The 20,729-nt window shown below is 36.0% G+C and overlaps 1 protein-coding gene across 1 annotated transcript in view; it reads right to left on the bottom strand.

Moving 5' to 3' along the window:
* Positions 1 to 13,790: 13,790 nt before the first annotated feature.
* Positions 13,791 to 20,729, bottom strand: part of LOC131043494 (probable inactive leucine-rich repeat receptor-like protein kinase At3g03770) — a 29,091-nt gene continuing 22,152 nt past the window's right edge. The window contains exons 6-7 of the mRNA XM_057976708.2: positions 15,928 to 16,042; positions 13,791 to 14,584 (exon numbers count right to left, since the gene is read on the bottom strand). Coding sequence (XP_057832691.2) covers positions 14,357 to 14,584; positions 15,928 to 16,042 — 343 coding nt within the window. The 3' untranslated portion in view covers positions 13,791 to 14,356. The remainder of the gene's footprint in view (positions 14,585 to 15,927; positions 16,043 to 20,729) is intronic.

The following is a 20,729-nucleotide window of genomic DNA, read 5'->3' as shown; positions in this document are numbered from 1 at the left end:
CTCTTGGAGGGCTTGATCCAAGATAGTTTTATGAGAGGGCGATAGGTACAAAAGCTCTAAAATGGATATAAGTGCAGGGGTTTTGTCTAATTGTTCCACAAGATTGTACTGTTTTGGGATGGAGGTGGTGCCCTGTGGAGCTGCCTTTATGGTGACTTTACCACGACGTGTAACGACATTGTAATTTGAGTTGGGATTTTTGAAGGTTATAGTTGCAACTTGTTCACTAGCATCATACAGATGATTTACAGTGTAATTATATGCAACCTATGTATAATCAGTGGTATCAGTGCCTCGCCTAGAAGTGGAAGGACCCCTTTGATCTTGTGATGGAAGTGGATTTTTGAACATCAGATGATCATTATTGGTTGTTTTTGAGTCATGTCCTTCAATTTTAATTTCTCCTCAGTCAATAAGATCCTGAATAAGATCTTTTAATCGGTGACAATTACTTGTCTTGTGTCCTCTTCCTTGATGGAATTCACAGTGTTCAGTATCTCTCCACCATGCCGGTTTGACCTGAGGCTCATAGTTTGATAGTTTAGGTAGAGTGACCAAATTTTGAGAAATGAGTTGTCGCAATACTGTTTCAATGGGTTCCCCTAAGGGAGTGTATGTTCGTTTTTGTTTTTGCTGACGAGGTCTAGGTTCATCGTGAGATGTGATGCGACCTTGATTGGAAGGAACATTTGTGTTGTTCTGAGGTGGAGGATTTTGTCCTGCAAACCGAACCACAGGTTGTGCATTTTGTATAGTCCTGGCATCCACAACCCCATCATTGACGATATTCTTGTTTTTATTCCAGAAGCTTGGTTTATCACTATTGAAGTGTGGGCGAGGACCATCCTTTGGTTCATTATATATTTTGATGAGTCCTTTCTTGATGAGTGCCCTTTCACATTTCAAACCCTTGGTGATCATATCATTAAAAGAGTCTGTGTCTTTGACATCCAAGTGAAATTCCATTTCTTCGTTTAAGTTGGAAATGAATATTTCCACTAGTTCTCATTCAGGTAATTGAAGAGAACGTCTGCTAGACATTTGATGCCATCGTTGCAGAAATACTGAGAATAGTTCTCCTGGTTTTTGTTTAGTGTTGCACAGATCAGCCATGGTGATGTTGCGTTCAATGTTATGAGAGTAATGAGCTAGGAACTTCTGGATGAGTTCCTCAAATGTTCTAATGCCACCTGATAGTCGGGAAAACCATAATGTGGTTGTTCCTCCCAAGCTTTGGGGAAAAAGGCGCATTAGGTATGTGTCTTCATATGCCACTTCAAGACAAGCAGAATGAAATTCTCTGACATGATCACGGGGATCTCCCTTTCCTCTATATTTTTCGAATTTGGGTGTTTCGAATCCTCATGGAAAGGGTGGCATATAAAGATTCCTATCAAAAGGATAGGGACAAATGTCATTGAGTGAGAATTGGTTAGTCTTGACACCACTATGAAGTTGTTGAGCAAGATTCTCGACTTGTTGCCGCAACATCTCCATTTCATTTGGAGGAGGAGGTGGTGGGTTACCTCGAGGAATGTTATATCTGATGGGATCTCTTCCTCTGTCCTCTTCATGGTGACTTTGTCATTCTGATGCTTGTCTTAATTGGGCTAGATCAAAGTCAGAGGGGAGTTTTGCTCCTTCTTGAGCGAGTTTTAAAAAGTGAGCATCCGCATTGCTCCTGAGTATTTCGTCAAATAGTCTGTTAAAGAGAGGGTTATGCTGAGCCCTTTCTATTGTTGCAGGAGTAGGAGTACTTGGGTTTTCGTCATTCGCATTTCCTCCAAGTGCTTCTTGAAATTCATTGAGATTTTCCTCTTCTTCTTCTTCCATTTCTATTTCTCGTTGCCTTGACCGTGATCGGGTTTGAGCCATTTTGCTTGCAAGTTTTTGTTGAAGTTGTGTGAAAATGATGATGAGTTTTTTGATGAAATGAGAGACTGATGATTGGTGAATTGTGTTGCACGTGGATCTCTAGCACTTTTAAGGTAGATGCAACCGAAATTCCTTTTTTGAATTGCTTGTTTGTTTGATAAGTTTTGATGTGATAAGGTGTAGGGAAATCTGAGATGTGTTACAGATTGAACTACCTAGTAATGAGAGGATTCACTCATAAACTAGTTTTAACCTGCGTAGATGTGTCTCTTAGGATGAGCTTATCCTAGATGTAGCAACAATCTAAAAAGTGATGTGATGTGTTTGATTTCAAGCAATATCTAAAAAGAGAACTTGGGACAAGAATCTCTTAATGTTTTGAGAGTTGGAATGGATTGATGATAAAGTGATGATGGATGAATAAGATGATGGATGAAATGTTTTCAACTTTAATAAAAACTTTGTGTCACAAATGGGACAAACTCTATCTCTTCTCTTTCGGGTGTTGGTGGTATTTCTCGAGCTGTGTTGTATGTGATACAGACGTTTGGGAAAAAGTTGGGATTAATCTTACCTCCTTGGTTTTTGTGATAACTCAGAGCTCTATATTGCATAAAAGCTCTGCGGTTCAATGATTCTGAATCAAATTCGTTTGTTTTGCCTTGAAGGTAGAGGCGCATGTGACGCAGAAAAACTCTATGGGAGACAAAGATTTGTCTATTGATATAGAAGAATTTCCTCCTTTTGATCAAAGCCTTTGAGCTTAATGGTCTTCTTTTCAAGTTGATATTCTGATGACGCTTCTTCTTTCGCAAGATGTGAAGAATGGTCATAAAATTTGACTCTTTGTTGTTTGCACTTTGTTTTTGATGTGTTTGTTTGTTTTGAAAAATGTTTGGTTGGATGAATACTTTTGTTTTTCTTTTGGGAAGTGATTTTCTGATTTGATGTTTCTTTGACAAGAAAACAAAGCAAGCACACAAACACAAGAATGTTGCCCCAAAGGCACAAATGTGTATGGGTCTAGATCAACCCAATCCTTGGACTTATATATGACTTTTCCTTTAGATGTATTTTAAGGTGTATTTCCAAAGCCTGAAGTCAGCTCAATTTGCACTTGGTCTTTAAAACGAACACACTTTAAACACTTTTTATCTCTAAGGTCAAATGGTCAGTTGTGATAAATTTAGCCCACATCTTGATATTTCTTCGACTTTGGTACTACATACCTTATGAATCCCGTCGTGGTAGGTAAGGATGTGATATACTAAGTCTTGCACGAGCATAACAAATAGATGATCCCTATGATGGGGGAGTCACTACTTTTATCAAGCCACAAGTGACTTTTCAAAAAGCTATGTTTCTACTCAAGGAAATATGTATGGTGAGTTTCTTGGGAGCAAAACCATCTATACTCTTGCACTAAATTATATCACAAATATCCTCAATCAATAGAACGGGTGGGCTACTACTTAAAGGTGTTTATTCATGTTCGATGTTTTTGGACATAAGTTCATTCTGCAGTGACTCACTTAAGAGCCTTGTAACTGGTGGTGGGGTCCATTTGTCCTTTCGGCCAGTTACATTGTAGGAACAGCTATACCCAAGGCTACAGCTTTCGCTCTCACCTGATTTCTATAGCGGCTCGAAGGATTTACCGCGCAAGGTCGTTCCCAAGAGTATCGATCCCTTGGCAGGCCTCTCTTAAAAAGATAAAATTTGAGTGTTACTAACACTTTTCTCTTGCACCTAGGACCACGAAAGCCAAGGGAGAGGATAGTGTGTGTTAGAAGTGGGACCACTCAACCGACTTTTTGCACAAGTGTGCCAAGCACGAAAAACACTTTGTTCTTTTTTACCCATCATCGCAATGTGGTCTAACTATTTGGAAATGTTGCTCCAACAGTCATGATGTTCTTTTTAATTTCAAAGGCAAAATATTTTGTAAACTAGGAAAATGAAATCCTAGTCAACTTAACAAAAAGCACGTTTTGCTTGAAGTAAATTTGTTTTTGAGTTTTGAATGAAAATGGTTTGTTCTTTTTAGATTGCCCAAAACAAAGTGTTGATTGTAAATTTCTTTAAGTTGATGCAAGAAAACAGATTTTGTTTTGTTGATTTTAAGCACCAAAACGAAGTTTGTTTCCTAACTTGCAAGAAATAAAGTTTGTTTTGTTCAATTTTTAATGCACCAAAAGACGAATGACCCTAACTAGAAAGCAATGAAATTTTGTTTGTTCAAGTTTTAAAAGCACCAAAAGACAAGTTTGTGATTTTTTTATGGTGAGTTTTAAACCTGCACAAACAACAAATGGTTAGTAAAATCTATGTCCAAGGGGGGCTTCCACAAGCCTAAAATTTTTCATTTTTTTGGTTATAAGGTGATTTTTACGACATTTTGTTGCAATAGCGCTAGTCTGTGTTTGAACAGAAGCACTATTTAACGCAAACGCGTTGAAAGAAGGGGAAAGACAGAGAGGCAAAAGCGCTGAAAAATTGTTAATAGCGTCAAAACAACGTCAAAAGCGCCAAAACGGTTTCAAAAGCGCTGAACTTGAGACAATAGCACTATTTTAATAACAATAGCGCTAAAAGCATAAGTGTCGATAGTGCTAGAACGAGTTCAATAGCGCCAAAGCGCAACCTGTGTGACACTTTCAACATTCAGACATGTTAGTTTTTTAAAAAAAATGATATTTTTGGTGTTTCAATTCACGTCGGGTTCACCAAATGATGCCCTGCAAAGTGGACAAGGTTAGTTTAAGATAAACAACACAAGAAACCAGAAAATCATTAGTGTTATTCAATCAAAAACTAATCTAAACAGGCATATCAAGAGAGACACTAAAATCATGCTAATATATCTAACTAATGAAACAAAGATAATGAGGCATCTCCAAATGCCTCTTAGCATGTTCTTAGCTCCTTCTCCCTTGTTCCTCTCCTCTCCAAGTTCCAAAATAGTGTAGCTCTCAGCAGCCTTTTGCACTATGGATGCTTATGGAGGATTGAGATTGAAATATTGCTCTAAATGTAAATAAAGAAGCTAATATTAAGCTATTGATGCTAAAAATGATTGATTTTATCCAAAATGACAACATATTACTTAATTATGCTAAAATGCTCTCTTAAAATGCCTATAGCTTAAATGCATACAAGTTTTCAGGATCTGGATTATGAAGAAATGGGCTCTATTTATAGGAAAAATGGAGCAATGGATGGTTGAGATTGAGCAATCTCAACAAGGGTCAGGATTGAATGATTTCAAATCCATGTGAGGGCTTTCAACCCAATCTCAGGATGACAAGTGTCAATGTGAGATAGGTTGAGAGGGGAGGGAATAAGCATTAAATGTTTGATATGACCTTGGGAGTTAAAGTCAAGGTTGGTTGAATGAATAAACTCTTTATTCAAAGAATAAAGCTTTTATCCAATGAATAAATTCTTGTGCAAATGTGAAATTGATGAATATGGTCAAAACAATAAATGTTTGGGGGGACAAGTTTGAAATAACCATAAATGGTTATGTAAGAGCCATAAATGGTCATGTAAGAGCCATTAGTGGTCTTGGAAGACTTTGGGGGTTAATTTGTTGAACACACAAAGCATTAAATGCTTTTCAAAGACTTTGGAGTTTTTGAGAAGTGACTCCATTTTGTTTATGAATGTGACAATAATTAGGGGATGGATTAGGCTAATTAGGAAGGGGTTATAAGAATCTAGAAGGGGATTAGATTTTGCAAGTGGATTTGGTGGGTGAGGGAAAATAGGATTTTATTTAAAATAAAAATTCATTTATTTCAATAAATGTGGGCAAGTTGCATTTGTAGGAAAATGCAAGTGGGGGGGGGGGATAATGATTTAAATAAATGTTTTATTTAATTTATTTAAAAGAGGAAAATGGGATTTTATTAAATAAATAGATTTTATTTATTTAATTGATTTGTATTTGGTTTAATGAATTAATTAAAATAAATTGAATAATTTATTTAATTAATAGAAGAATGTTTTGAGAATAAATTAATTAAATATTAATTTAATTAACTGAAGGCTAGTGGATTTTTAATCAAATAAATACAAAATATTCATTTAATTAAAATGGACAGATTTATGTGACTACAAAGTATAATTATATTGTGGGTCTCATCCCCACTGTGGTTTTTCCCTTAACCAGGTTTCCATGTATAAATCTTTGGTTTATGGTGTTGTGGTTGTTTGTTTTGTATTATTGCATCCTTCCTTTGATTAAATGCATTAAATGGTTAAGCTATCATATTAAAGTTAAAGGTTGCAGAACACTGATTCACACACCCCCCCTCTTAGTGTTCCTTGATTCCATTAGACAAACATTTATAGGCATAATATCACACATTATCTCATCATAATACTTTCCTATATTAAATTTTACCAAGATTTGTTCACTAACCAAAATTTTTTGCCATCTTGTAGCCAAGCTATCCTATATGGATGTGGGTGCTTTCTCCTCTCTAACTGCAATTTACTCACCATCTCTTCGAAAATTAAATTCTTAGTGCATCCACAATCTATGGTAACATTAGATACCTTGTAATGACACTTGCATATTGTTCTAAATAGGTTCTTTCTTTGAACAAGTTCATTCAACAGGGTTCTCTTAGTGGCTAGCACTTCTCCATTTTCAACCTCATCCGATTGCGAAGATTCAAACCCTCATTAGCATTTTGAACTCTTTATTTTCCTTCATTTCTTTACCTTATGTTTCCATGTTCTAAACATTCATATTTTGTATGTCCTTCTCCACATTCAAAACAATTCATCTTGTAGTTTTCTCTTCCAAACTGTCTACCCAATCTTCCTCTTCCTCTCCAATCTTGTTCACAGGGGTATGAATCAACTTTCCTTTGATTTTCATTGCTTTCATGCTCTTCATTTTTCTGATTTTTCTAATTTGAATCTAAATCCCAATCTCCATATGATCTTCCCTCTTTCCTTTCTTTTCCACCTCTTCCCCTTTTCTTATTCTCGAATTTCTTGTTCAACATTTCTTCAATCTTCAAGGAAAACCGGTATACATCTTCCATTTTGTAAACTCTCACCAAAATCATCTTTTCTTGTATACTTAGCTTCAATCCATTAATGTAACGAGCTACCTTCTCCTTGCTAGCCTCTAAATGACCAATCTGGATCAAAATCTTATGAAACTCTCTTGTATATTCTTTCATTGTTCTTCCTCTTTGTTTGAGACTTTGCATCTTCTTTAACAAGTCTAATTCATAATCAACTGGAATAAACTACCTTTGCATTTTCTCTACCATCCTATCCCATATAGTAATATTGTCTTTACCTCTTCTTCGTCTTTCAAGTTGCACCTCTTTCTACCAAATAGAGGCATGTCCCTTCAATTTGTTCTTTGCAAATATATCTATTAGGGTCATCCACTTCCTCAAAATCAAAATACTCTTCCATGCCATTTATCCAGTCAATCAATTCTTCTGGATTCAAGTTCCCACTGAGGGTAGAAATCAATTTTTGGTCTCTTTCCAATTTTTAACAATGCAATTAACAATGGATCATTGGCTATTGTTGTTGTTGTTGCATTTCTTTGCTCACTTCTTTGTCTTGCAACCTCTAAGGGTTCTTCACCATCACTCTCTCACTCTCTTCTTTGAGAAAATCCCCTTCTAATTTCTTCCTATAAAGATTCAACCTTCTTTCTCAAGGATCTGAAATCATCACCACAGACAACATCTAGAGGATTTCTACCTCCACCTCTACCCCAACCACATGGGGCTTCTCTTGCGTACATTTTTCTCAATACCCATAAGCTCAATCTTGTTGCAAATTACCCCCTGAAATTTTTTCTAGCACGCTCATAATCTTCTAGTTCTAACACCATTGATGCAAAACAACACACCTCTTTCTTTCAAAACACAAAACTCAGACATAGACTATTAACAAAGCGGAGACTCTTTGATAATAATGAAATAAGATTGCAACATAAAGTAAATACATTCATAAATTCTAAAAATAAAACAACTTGCTAATCAAATTACAAAAATTTAAATTTGCTTCAATCAATTATCCCAAAATAAATTCATTTGTTCTTCTTATCTATGTCTTCTAGCAATAGAAAATAACGTCTTTGTTTCACTCTTACTAGTTATCCTTCCAACCTTATGCACCATACCCAATCTATTCTTTGTTTGAACAACATCTACCAATTACTCCACACAACTCCACTATTATCCTTTCCTTCACACTCTCACATCCCCTTCCTTTCTTTATGTTATGTGCTAAATTTTCTCTCTTTTTTCACTTTTTAATTTATTTCTCCTTGTATGCAATTGCTCAATCACACCTAGTTACACACCCCACACCTCTCTTTAAAAACCACCTATGTGTTCTGAGATTGTAGCCATCACACCTTCTCCAGTCCAATGCCACTACCAACATCAGGTCTCGTTCTATTCACCCCCCCTTATCATTCAAGGGCGATCTTCACTATATGCTTTCCATTGTAGCTTTTAAACTCTTCCTTTGCTGGCCAAAACCATTCCCTATGTTGCGCAACCCCTTCTCTTTCCTCCATCCTCATCGATGCATATTTTGCTATCCTTTTTTAATTATTCCGCCTCAATTAATTTATCTTCTATTCTTGGTGTTTCTTTAAACATTATGTCCTTACGAACTCTATCGTTTCACCTGTCAAGTGTTTAAAGCCTTTTCTACAAATCCATCATGTGCATATATCACATTTTATTGAGGCACTATATCCATCAATTAAGGTGTGCTACCTTTAATTCCACATTTTGCATACATGTATACCCGGGTGGTGTTTTAAAATTACCATTTGGCACAAGCAAGCAAGATGCTAGCAATAGTTACTAACTATTTATTTTCCACTAGTTAGAGGATAGGTCATCAATTACTCATCAACTTCTCAAATTACCATTCAATGGATGCCCATATATTGTTTTAATTCTCTCATTCTAGCACAGGCAAGAAGGATGCTCCTGCATAGTGATCTTCTTGTTTTTATCCACAAGCACATGAATTCTAGCAAACAACAAATGCTTTCTAAATTTAGTGATCAAATTAGTGGTAAAGTATTATCCAAAAGAATTGGCTATGAGCATACAAATCTCTTCATCCCAATACTCCAAATCCAAACCTAGTGATGATCCAAACAAAGCAAGTGAAGGAGTCCTATTTCAAATGATTAAAGCCCGAACACCATTTTTTAAGACATGGGTTATTATGCCCCATAAACCAAGGACCTTCCCATACAGCCCAAGAGCAATCATCAAGGTTGGAAAAGAAAAATAAGAAAAAGTTATTCATCAAAGTGAATACCTCAACTTGACCTCTTAACTTCTATTTCCAAAGAAGTCATCTTTTAATAGCATCAATGTTGGGGTGATTACAACAAAATCTTCTAACAAGCAAGTTCTTAAGCCATGCAATTGACTTAACAGTGAGGGAGTTAGGGATATAAATTTGAATCTACCATTCAACCATGGCTTGGATAGAGACAATATCATTAGAACATCCTCATCAATAGGCGCTTTCATCAACACAAAACCTTGTGGTGAACACCCATGCTAACACACCCAACATCCTCATCATTAATGTCGATAATTTACATAATAGAATCAACCTCAAAAACCTACAAAGAGGGGAGGAATTAGTAAACCCTAGCATGCCAAAACCAAAAAAGGGAGACATCACTAGAGAAGAGTACTAGGTGAAATAATTCCCAACCAAAGCTAGCAAAAGACAACCCCGCTTGTTAAGAGTTGTAGTGTTGTAAATCATATCCACATACAATTTCATCCTCACCTAGACCTCACCTTGGTATTCTATCTTTCAATGCTCGATGACTTCTTTGATTCTACTCACGCCCTTCACAAACCTGCATTTTCACCTTCACTCCTATCTTTTCCCCAAAACTAAGTCCTAATTCTCAAGACCAGGGCACTAAGGCATCTTGGTCCTAGCTCAAGACCATGGCACCACAGCACCCTAATCCTCTCAATCAAGACTCAAATTTGGTCCTCACAAAGGTCACATCAAGTGATCAGGAATTTAGATCCTATGTTGGCCTACTCCAAAAATTCAAATAATTTTTGAATATTTAGGTATAAAAGGAGGCCTACCCCTCTCATTTGTGGGGGAAGTCTAAGCCATCTAAGTGATTTATGGCCTCTCTTTCAATTCAAGTCAACAAGCAATCAAGCATTCATCAACCATTGGAAAAGAAGTGAAGTCCAATTCAAGCATTTAAGATAGAATCCATGATCAACCTTTTATGAAGACATTCTACATGACACACTAAAACCCTTGTGTAAGGATTCATGCAAGCTTCATCAAGGTATACATTTCAGTTACAAGCACTCAATTTCAAATCTAGTCTTTCCCTTAAAAGGAAAGCATCTTGTTGCAATTCAATTCTATTTCCATTACAATTATCATTTCAATTTCAAGGTTAATTCCTAAATTGGGGTTTTACCTAAGGCAAACCCCTATCCACAAACCCTTTTCCTCTCTTTTTGTGTGTAGGAAATTGACCTAGGAGTTGTGATTGAAGATTCTAACAGAGTTGACAATGACGAACAGGTTTGGATTCGAACAAAGAAAAAAGCTAAGGACCAGGGCGACCCATCATCTCGGTCCTGAGAATTCTACCCAAGCTTCCGATAGTGGATCTAGTGCATCTCCCTAATCTGGAAAAGATCCCACTTTCTTGTCTCAGAGTTACAAGACCAAGGCGACCTACCATCTATGTCCCGACAATTCAGCCTAAACTTTCAAGAATAGGTTTTAATTATATTCTTTGGCTCAGATCCCTATTTGTGGCTTTGTCTAATATTTGCAACAATCTGTTATTATTGTTTCACTTCAATTGTGCATTATTTTAACCTAACTTCACCAGTTACATCCAATTTTTAACTCAAAAGCAAGAGACAACAAATTGGTGAATTTAATTAGTGTTTCAACCCTCTTCCTAATTGAATTGTGGCTTAGATCTATTGAATTCCCCCACCCCCTGTTTTACCCTCCGCCCCCCTCCCCCCCTCTTTTAAATGTGATTGGTTTCTCAAGCAAAATTAGTGATTTTATTATCTTAATTGATGAAACCCTAATTTTCCCTCCAGTACATTTTTGGTGAACCTAACTCTCATGCTTGCATTACTTCCAATTTTCATTTTCATATTTGATTCACTTAATTGATTCATATTTGCAATCAGTTCATAAACAACTTATGCACTTATGGTTATATTCATTTGGGTAGCTAGTTCACCAAATACATTTTTGGTGAACCCGACTAGATTCATGCTTATTTCGAGTTTATTGTCTCAAATTTGATTTGTATGCACTTAATTATTTATATTTGCACTCAAATCAGATATGCAATTGAATTACATAAATTTAGAGGTTAAATTCATAAAAACCCTAACTCTAAAATTGACTTGTGAGTTGCATAATTTTTCAATTGAGTTTTCAGATATGATTGTTATGACATGTTATGTTTAGATTTAGATGCATCTTATAATCATAATAAAAATTGGTTAATCAATCATTTTTGCAAACAAATTGCATTGTTTAATCATAGTGTCAAATATTTGCATTCAAAATTCCCTCTTTGTGCACTAGTTTTGTTACCCTTAGTCCTGCATACAATATTTGAGTGAGAAGAAAATGTAGACTTAGGGTTTCCTAACCTGTTTAAATACTAAGGATATGGAGCCCTATTTCATGTGAATGTTGGTGCTTCCTCTAATCCCACAAACAATATCACATATCCTCATTCACCTCATAAATTCTCATGATGAGGATGAATCACTAACTAGGGTTACTCTTGACCAATTGGAGAATATTGATAATGAGTTTGAAAATATTCAACAATGGATGGGTCAACAATAGCCATATAGTGAGGCAATCCCCTTGATTGAAGGGTTAAAAAGAATGGTGCAAAGTGATAAGATAGGTGTGGATTTGTTGTGTGGCCTTGCTCATATTGTTGACATCAACATTATGTCAATCAAAAGTTGTGTCAAAGTTCTTGGTTACTCTCAACCTACTAGCCAAGCTAACCATTCCATTTCAATGCCTACATCCTTTGCTAGCGTGCCTACATTCACATCTTCTATCATGACTACTTTCACACAAAATGTTAATCCTACATATGTTAGTCATAGGGTAAATCTTATTAATCAATATTCTTACATACCCCTTCTGCGAGTCTTCCATTTGTTTCACAACCATCTTCCATACCATAATATTCCCCCTCCTTATTCTCAGCCTCCACCTACTTACAACAATGTTACTTCTCCATCACAATTCAATGTGTCCAATTCTCATTCCTCCATTGAAGCAACTATTGATAACCTAGCTCGAACTGTTACATCCTTACAACACCAATTGGCTTCTTTAACTCAATCCAAGTTCAATGTTCGCACATTTGATGTAGCGAGCCCACTATGTGATGAGATTGTCTATGTGATTCCTTCTAAACATATGGAAACTTCAGAATAAAGAGTGTATTTTTTTATCTAAAAGACACTTTATTTTGGAGTGCGATGCTTATAGAGACATCAGGAGCAATTATGATAATGTTTTGACATCTAATTCTTGGTAGTCTTTTAAGTGAAGGGGCTGTTGAAAAATTTGGGGAGCTCATCATCATCTTGTAGAGAAAAAGAACTTCAAAAATCAATAAGGCAAGACTGACTGCCCCATAGGCTATTTAATGTTAAGCCTCATGGACATTAAAAGTTCTTCGCCTTCCACAATAAGTTTCTTCATCTACTTATTTGAAGCCGATTCAAGAGCCATCAAGAATCTGGACAACCATGCGTAACTGATTTGGGGAGGTTCTACCAACTAGATTTTCTGGTTCATTTCCAAATTCACCTTTTCCTTACCTTCTCTCTCCTCCTATTCTTTCCGCTCAAACTATTGCCCATGATTCCTCTTTCTGGGCCTCAATTGACACACTCATTTTAACCTCATCCTATGAATTCTTTTAATTTTCCCTGTAATCATTTTCTTTATGATCTCAAGCTTTGTGTCCAATTTCCCGACTCATCATTTCCAGAACGTGAGACAATCATAATCCACTCTCCCTCCCTACACCAAAAGAGGAACAAATTCTAACTTCCTTTTGAATGACCTTTTTCAAATTGACTTTGATTCATTGTTCTTTTCTTTTTGTTGCATCTAAAGGTCGAAAACTGTTGTAAACAGTACTTTTACTGAAAACCATAGCCAGAGATTTTGATAATTAAAGCTAGTCACACTTTGTATTCATTCATCTTAGCGCCTGAAATTCTGATTAGTGAAGTCTTTTGTTAGCAGTTTATTGAGCAAATAATGTATTCAAACATAATTAGATTTACTCAGTTCCAATCAGACATTAATTTAATATATTTTCTTCTTCCTTGAGTGGCATAGAATTGGATCCTGTTGAAATAAGTGCTTAGAATGGATAATAAAATTACGGTAATATACCAACCCAAAAGGAACCAACGAAGAGTCAAATTTAAGGAACGAGAGGAAAGACTGAATATAAAAAGGAAGAATTTATCCTTTTCATTTCTACACTTTTCTCTTGTAGTTTTGTAAAGATGTGAGAAGTTTGTATCTGATTTCCAGCCCTTGAATGAAATTTCAAGTTGCCTTGTTCAATTACAACTTAGAAATCCTTTCAAAGATAGAATTTGCATGTCACTGTGGTAGGACCATCGCACAAAAGTTAAAATAATTGCTTGCTCGTGTAAATTCATATCAACAACATTTATTCAATCCATTTTTTTCTTAAGGCAAAAAAATGAGCCAATGCTGCCTAAAGGTGAAGATTTGCCTATATACATAGTAGCACCTAGTTTTACAGAGACTGAACAAATCTATTAGATACAAAATTGCATGTCAACTATTGAGAACCAATACAGTAATAATACTAAATGTGAAGATGATGATAAGTTCCACTCAGACATACATATTTAAACCAAAGAACTCAGGTCGCAATTTTGTATACCATCCATTAGCCAAATGACAAACCAAAGCATCAGAAAATGGAGGCTGCATGTGTTTTTGGCTACATTAGACTAGGCTTTCTTGGGCCCTTCTCGGGCCTTACATTTTCAGAAAAAATCAAAGATTTTATGATGACTCCAAAAAATACATGGACAAGAGAAAAGACCTGCAAGCCATGCCTTCAAAAGACCAAGATCATGCTGCTGTGTCCAACAAGAAGGCACCACTTGCAAGCCATTAGCTACATATTGTTATTCATTATGAATCAACAGAGGAGTATATTATCTTTTTTGTCAGCTCCAAAAACAACATACAATTACCTACAGTTTGTCTATTCCGTAGGCTGGATATTGTTGACATAGCATGTAAGCAAAAGCATGAAATTTGGTTCTACTCACCACATTGAGGATTATTAAAACCTCAACGCTTAAATGTGGGACCAACCTGTTACCTGACCAGATAAATGTCATGTATTCTCGTCAGGTTGCAAGTCACTTGCAGTTGTGTCTTGCACTTGAGCTGCATACTGTAAGTTCCAAATGACATCTTCCATGGAAGGACGAGAAGCTGGTTCTTGAGAAAGACATTTCGCAGCGATGTCTACCACAATTTGCAGTGACTCCTCAACACAGGTGTTTACAATAGCAGGATCAACAATGTTGCTTCTTGTGTCCTGGTTGCTCATTAAGTTCACCTGGAGGACAAGAAAAATAAATTCAATACAATTTCAATTCCAATGTAACATACAAGAATAAAAAATTTCCATGAAAAGCTATGAAAAGAAAATAGGACAACTTGTACAGCTCACTCTCACATTGTTCAACATTAAAATTATTTCCCTCTTGGTCAATAGAGCTGAATAATTGTCAGGGAGGCACTTGTAAGTGCATGGTCCAGGTTCAAATCTTGCTTAGGTACAACGAGACCCCACATAAACCCAGAAAACATGCAGCAGGGTAATCATGTAATGACCATGGGGTACATTTGACCCTGGTTTAGTGAGGGTGCATTTGAGCATGAACCAGACTTAAAGATCTTAAGAATGTAACCCAATGTTACCTCACAGAAGAATGTAGTCAAATCTTACACCACACTGCATTAAATGGTTGCAACTAAAAGAACATGGACACCTTGTCTTCATGTAGAGGATGGTTTAGGTCACTCAAAAATTATTAAATTCAAAATATTATAAAACTAGATGAACAAAGCCTTTGCATTATAGGTTTCTAATGACAACATTCAAAGTCACGATAAAGAAGCAGAAACTGTTATGGATCAAGGATCTGAAATATTAAATGGTTGATGTGCTCATATAAATAAAATATGTAGTGTTAGCATGGAATCGCTCAGGGGAACAACAAATACAGTGAATACAGTTATTAAAGTCATTCTGCACATTAAAGTTAATGTCATATGTCCCCTGACAAAGCAAATAACAATGTCAGCTATCATGAAGCAGTAGCCACAAATTCAATGACAAAGCAAACAAAATTTGCAGCATTCAGGAAGCAGTAACCTCATTCTCTAACATGTTAGAACAATATTCTTTTGAGAACCTAGCTTCTTGTATAAAAGAAGGCTTTACTTGCATAATAGATGTACAGAAGTTTCTAAAGCTCAGTCAGAGATGAAAATGAAATGGGCAATGACTCACTGGAAACAAGGAATATGTAATGAACAATGGTCCTCAGAATGATTAAGAAATGCAAAAGGATCATCTATAGATGTCAATGTAGTATTGGCAAGATTAAATTGATCAAAATCCAAATAAAACGAGATCACAGGGATCTTGGAAACTGGATATAAGAATTTTAAGGCCATAAAATCAAGAGAGAGCATATGCTAAAATGGAATAATAAATCTGTTTCTGGTTATGTAAGAAACCAAGTAATTAAAAGTTTTCAAAACCGATATCACAAACTAATTCAAAAAACATTTGCAGAAAGAAGCAATAACTGTCCATTATTCCTGAAGTTCACTTGTTGAATTGAGAACAAACTTTCTATTTGCCTTAAATTAATGAATGAGGATACCCACCATCTCGTGAACTTTGTAAACTTCTTGACTTTGCTTGGTTGGAAATCTTCCAGCAATTGTCTCCAGTAAAATGAGACCAAAGTTATAAATATCTGTTTTGTCTATCATTTTCCTCCTGCGTTGAATAAGATGTCAATTTTGTAAGCAACATATAAAGCATTTTATAAGGTACACTGATGATTGAATTTTGTAAAAATATCAAACCTGGCTTACTCAAACAAAAATAAATAAAAAATTCTTGGAAAGTTAAACGATAGACTACCATATTTTCTTATAAAAATATCAAACCTGGCTTACTCAAACAAAAATAAATAAAAAATTCTTGGAAAGTTAAACGATAGACTACCATATTTTCTTACCATGAAAAATGAAATCTTCTATTATATGACAGAGCTATACTCACGACCACATCTGTGCTTGGGTTTGATCCCCATTTCCACCTTCCTAAGGGATGTAGACAAGCAAATTAACAGAAAAGTATTCAATTTAATTTATATCTGGGTTGCTGAAAAGCCATGCTAGCAACCTAAAACATATTAGCTGACCAAAATATACATTTTGGTTTAGTTGGTTTTAGTTTACCCCCTCTAGTCATATGTGTGCATATTTACAAGCTTTTTTGGTAGTGTTGTGCTTAGTTGCTTTCCAAAACCTATGGCTCTTTCTACCCTAGTAATGATAAATATGTGGTGTATACTTGCATGTTTCACAGCCCTCATAGATTGCACACTCATCCAAAACTAAGGGGAGGTGGGTAGTGGGTGAGGGTGGCTCAGGATAGGGCATTACCTTGGGTGGGAAATTTGGGGGACCGAACCCCACAATGCAGGGGTCCACAATGAACAGGCCCTATAAAAAAAAATTGTACCCTTTTTCAAAGATGGTTTTTTGGCCAATGGTTTTTACCCATTGTACTGTAATACCACTTACTGGTTGATAATAGTGACGTGCCTAGTCACACATGGATTAGGGTTAAGCATAAGCAAGAAAATCTTATTGTGTTGTAAACAATTGAGTTAATACAGTATGAGAGTGTTCTTTTTGTTCGGATTTTTCCCAAAAAGGTTTCCTAGCATGAATAGCCTTGTCATATGTGACTGTACCATTATTTGATTTATATTGCATTAAGATTCTGCAGGCATTGCATTGGTTTCACAATATTATTTCCTCATTTGGTATTAGAACTAGGGTTTAACTAGATCTTTGGGAAGAAAGTAGTATTGGCCTTGTGATAAGCTTTTTTCTGAGTGGGAGATCTATGTAGGTGCACGTCTCATGTGAAAAGGAAATGGTAGGCACTTCAAGCATAGAGATTGAGAAATTTAATGGCCTCAAATTTTAATCATGGAAGCTTAAGATGGAAGATCTCCTTGTGGACAAAGATCAGTGGATTGCACATCAGGAAAGAAACCCTCAAGTATGATAATTGAAGACTGGATGAAGACCTATAGGAAGGTGAAGAGTTAAATATGGTTCTACCTTTCACATTCAAAGCTGTCAGATGTCATTTAGTTGAATAGAAAAGAAAAAGACAAGTCTATATACACAACAAAATGGAGTTACAGAAAGAATGAATGTGAAAGAATGATGGAAAATCAAGGAGTATGCTCATGGTGTAAGGTTAAAACGCAAATTTTGGGCAAAAGAAGTCAAGCCTGCATGTTATTTGCTCAATCGATCACCTATATCAGCACTTGTTGATAAAACTCTGTAAGAGACATAGACTGGTAAGAAACTCTCTCTTTGACATCTTAAGAGTTTTTGGTTGTGATTCTTATGTGCATGTTCCATAGGAAAAGAAATCCAATTGGATCATAAAGAAAAAACATGCATCTTTATTGAGTAGTGTTAGTTTTAAAGTATATGAACTTTGGAGCCTAGAAACAAATAAAACTATTTGCAGTCATAATGTAACATTTAGAAGTTAGACAGCCTGCAAAACAAGAAGCATGAAAGGAAGAACCAGAAAAGGTGAGATCAGGAATAAAAGATAGAGAATAAATATCTAAATACAAATCAATAGAAGAAGGTGAACTAGAAGAGGACGAACCTCATACTCCAATCTTGAGGAGATTGAGTTAAGGAAATAGACAACCTAAAAGTTATAGTTCACCTGATTTTCATTCTTCTTTTGTTTTATTTTCTACTTATGATAATCCTAGAACTGCTAGGGAGGAACTTGATTCGGAGGAAAGTTAATTTTGGACAAAGACTATGGATGAAGGAACAGAGTCCTTAGACAACAATAAGACATGGGATAGGATCAAGCTACTTGTTAGAAAAGAAATTGTTGGTTATAGTGAGTGTTCAAAAAGCTCAATGCAAAAGGTGAAGTACAGAAGTATGAAGCTTGTTTGGTAGCAAAAATACATTTCCAAGTGGAGAGAACTGGTTTTGGTGAGATTTTCTCTCCAATTGCTAAATTAAATTCCATTAGATTCCATTTTGTTGTTGCTACTTATTTTGATCTTGAAGTAGAACAGATAGAATGTGAAAATAATTTTCCCACTTATAGAACTTGGAGAAGAAATCTATGTCATAGTGTGCCTACACAAATTGATTAGGGGCAGCATGTGGGACCAAGTCCATTACTAGAGGAGGTCTCCCATTATTTATAACTAGAGGGAAATTTATAAGATGCAGAGTCTACAAGAATATGAGCATACATACAACGATCAACCATAAGATGAATCATTCAATGACAAGCAATCTTAAGGAATAACACTATGCAAAGAAAAAATGAAGAATTTCTCCTTCTGTGTTATACTCTAAGTCACAAGGTTCGAATTCGAATTCAAATTCGACAGCCATGAAATTCGGATGAAATTCGAAAAAAATTTCGGATAAAATTCGCTTTCTATAATTTTGTTTATTTTTAAATATATGCATACTTCTAATAAATTATCAGAATAGCGACCCTTGTTGGAGAAAATCTGAGGGCGACCCAGCAGTTGCAGACACCCATGACCCAATAGATACAAAGCATATACAAAGAATACCCACGACCAGCTGAGTTGTGTTTAGAGGCGGATAGCAGTGCTTTATAGAGAAAATTCGTTTTATAGAAGTTTGAAATTCGATTAAATTCGAACCTCATCCATGAAAATCGCCGTATCCTGTGACTTAGGTTATACTATAGAATATCAAAGACCCAAATGAAATAGAGAACCAAATGAAGGTGGACCTAATTCATCAACTAGCATGCAATATAACATTATAGAAATAAAACAAAGAATCTACTCTTTGTTGGTTGCAAAAACACATCTCCCCCAAAATGGAAGTTGTGACCTGCCTTTATAAACTTCTAGCTAACTTTATTTACAAAACACAAACCCTAAAATGACTCAAGTGGATGTGCTAAGTCAATTACATACTGTAAAAGATTGAGGTGGGATCCATGGACCCAACTCAAAATTATAAAGCTTGACACTTTTTCACTTCTCAACAAGCTCCACAATAGCCTCAATCATCCACAATGGTGAATTCCAGGATATCATTAACTACAACAATTTGTGTTTACATAGGACGCGTGTTTCTTACCAATGTGTGATTCGTTAGTGATCTGCACTTCCGAAGCATGTAAGCTTCTGCAGCAATATATACATTAGTAGCAATTTGTACTTCTGCAGCATGTAGGCTTCTACAACAATGTCCTCAGGCAACAATTTGAACGATGATCATTAAAGTTTGCATGGAGGCTTAACACAAGAGTTGCAGATCAGTGTCACATGCACATGGATCTGAAATTCATACTCGTGTTTTAATAGGTAAAATATTAAAAAAATTATCTTTACTTGCCAACTAACCACTGGTTTCTTTCTATCTGAAGTGTTGTAAATTGTAACCCCTTACAATTTTCACACTCCTTTTTGGACCCTTTCTTTAGTGTGCCTCCTTCTGGGTCTTTTTAAGCCTATTTTGGCCTTATCTCATCCAAACTGTCATCATATGCTCACGAGGTGACCTGATCCAATGTACTGGCCCTGTGCACTGTTGAACCACCCTTAGTTTGCCCTTTTCTAGGTGGACTATGGTGAACAGCACCGTAGTCCTATTGGACTAGGGTACCTAGTGCAGTAGTCCCTCCAAAAGGGGCCCAAATTCAAATGTGCCGGAGTGTCAGTTCTTGGCATTTAAGATCCGATCCCAATATTTTGATATGACCATTGGAAGTCAACCTAAATGTGAAAATACCTTGAGAGCACAATATAAAGGCATCATGTCTAATTCATTTGATCATCTTTCACAATCTAGCAATTCCATTCAAGAGCAAGTATTCCTTCATTCAAGAGCAAATCTGAGTACAAGGAGAATCAAGCTACAACAAGCCATCTTCAAGTATGTTTTCATGATGGATTTTGCTATGATTTATCATGTTATTGTATCAAAAATTGGAGGACTTACCCAAAGAGCACTGCATCACCGCCATTATCAATCCAAAGCTATAATCTTGTTAATTCAGCATTTCATTTCAAATTTAGCCTATGCCCTGCTAGGGGTAAGCTCTCTTTGCCATCATCATTGTTGTAGTGGAGGTTAACACCTACCCAAGGTTTGACTTAGGCAAGCCCCTATACAGTACAACCATTTTTCCCTCTTCTCTATGTACAAGTTATAGATCCAACAACAGAAAGTTGCAGATTTGCAAAGAGCAGACTGAGACAAAGTTTCAAATTTTGAACAAGCAAAAACCCCTAGACTATGCCAATTTGCACGTGCCAGACACTTTTTGGGTGAATTCCAGGGAGAATGATCTACAAAGCATCCGAATCCAGAATCCAAAGTTTCAGCTGATAGAGGCA

The sequence above is a fragment of the Cryptomeria japonica genome, chromosome 4, assembly GCF_030272615.1.
Source record: "Cryptomeria japonica chromosome 4, Sugi_1.0, whole genome shotgun sequence".
Taxonomy (NCBI): domain Eukaryota; kingdom Viridiplantae; phylum Streptophyta; class Pinopsida; order Cupressales; family Cupressaceae; genus Cryptomeria; species Cryptomeria japonica.
The sequence above is the reverse complement of the archived record's forward strand: the minus strand, read 5'-3'. Positions and strand labels throughout refer to the sequence as shown.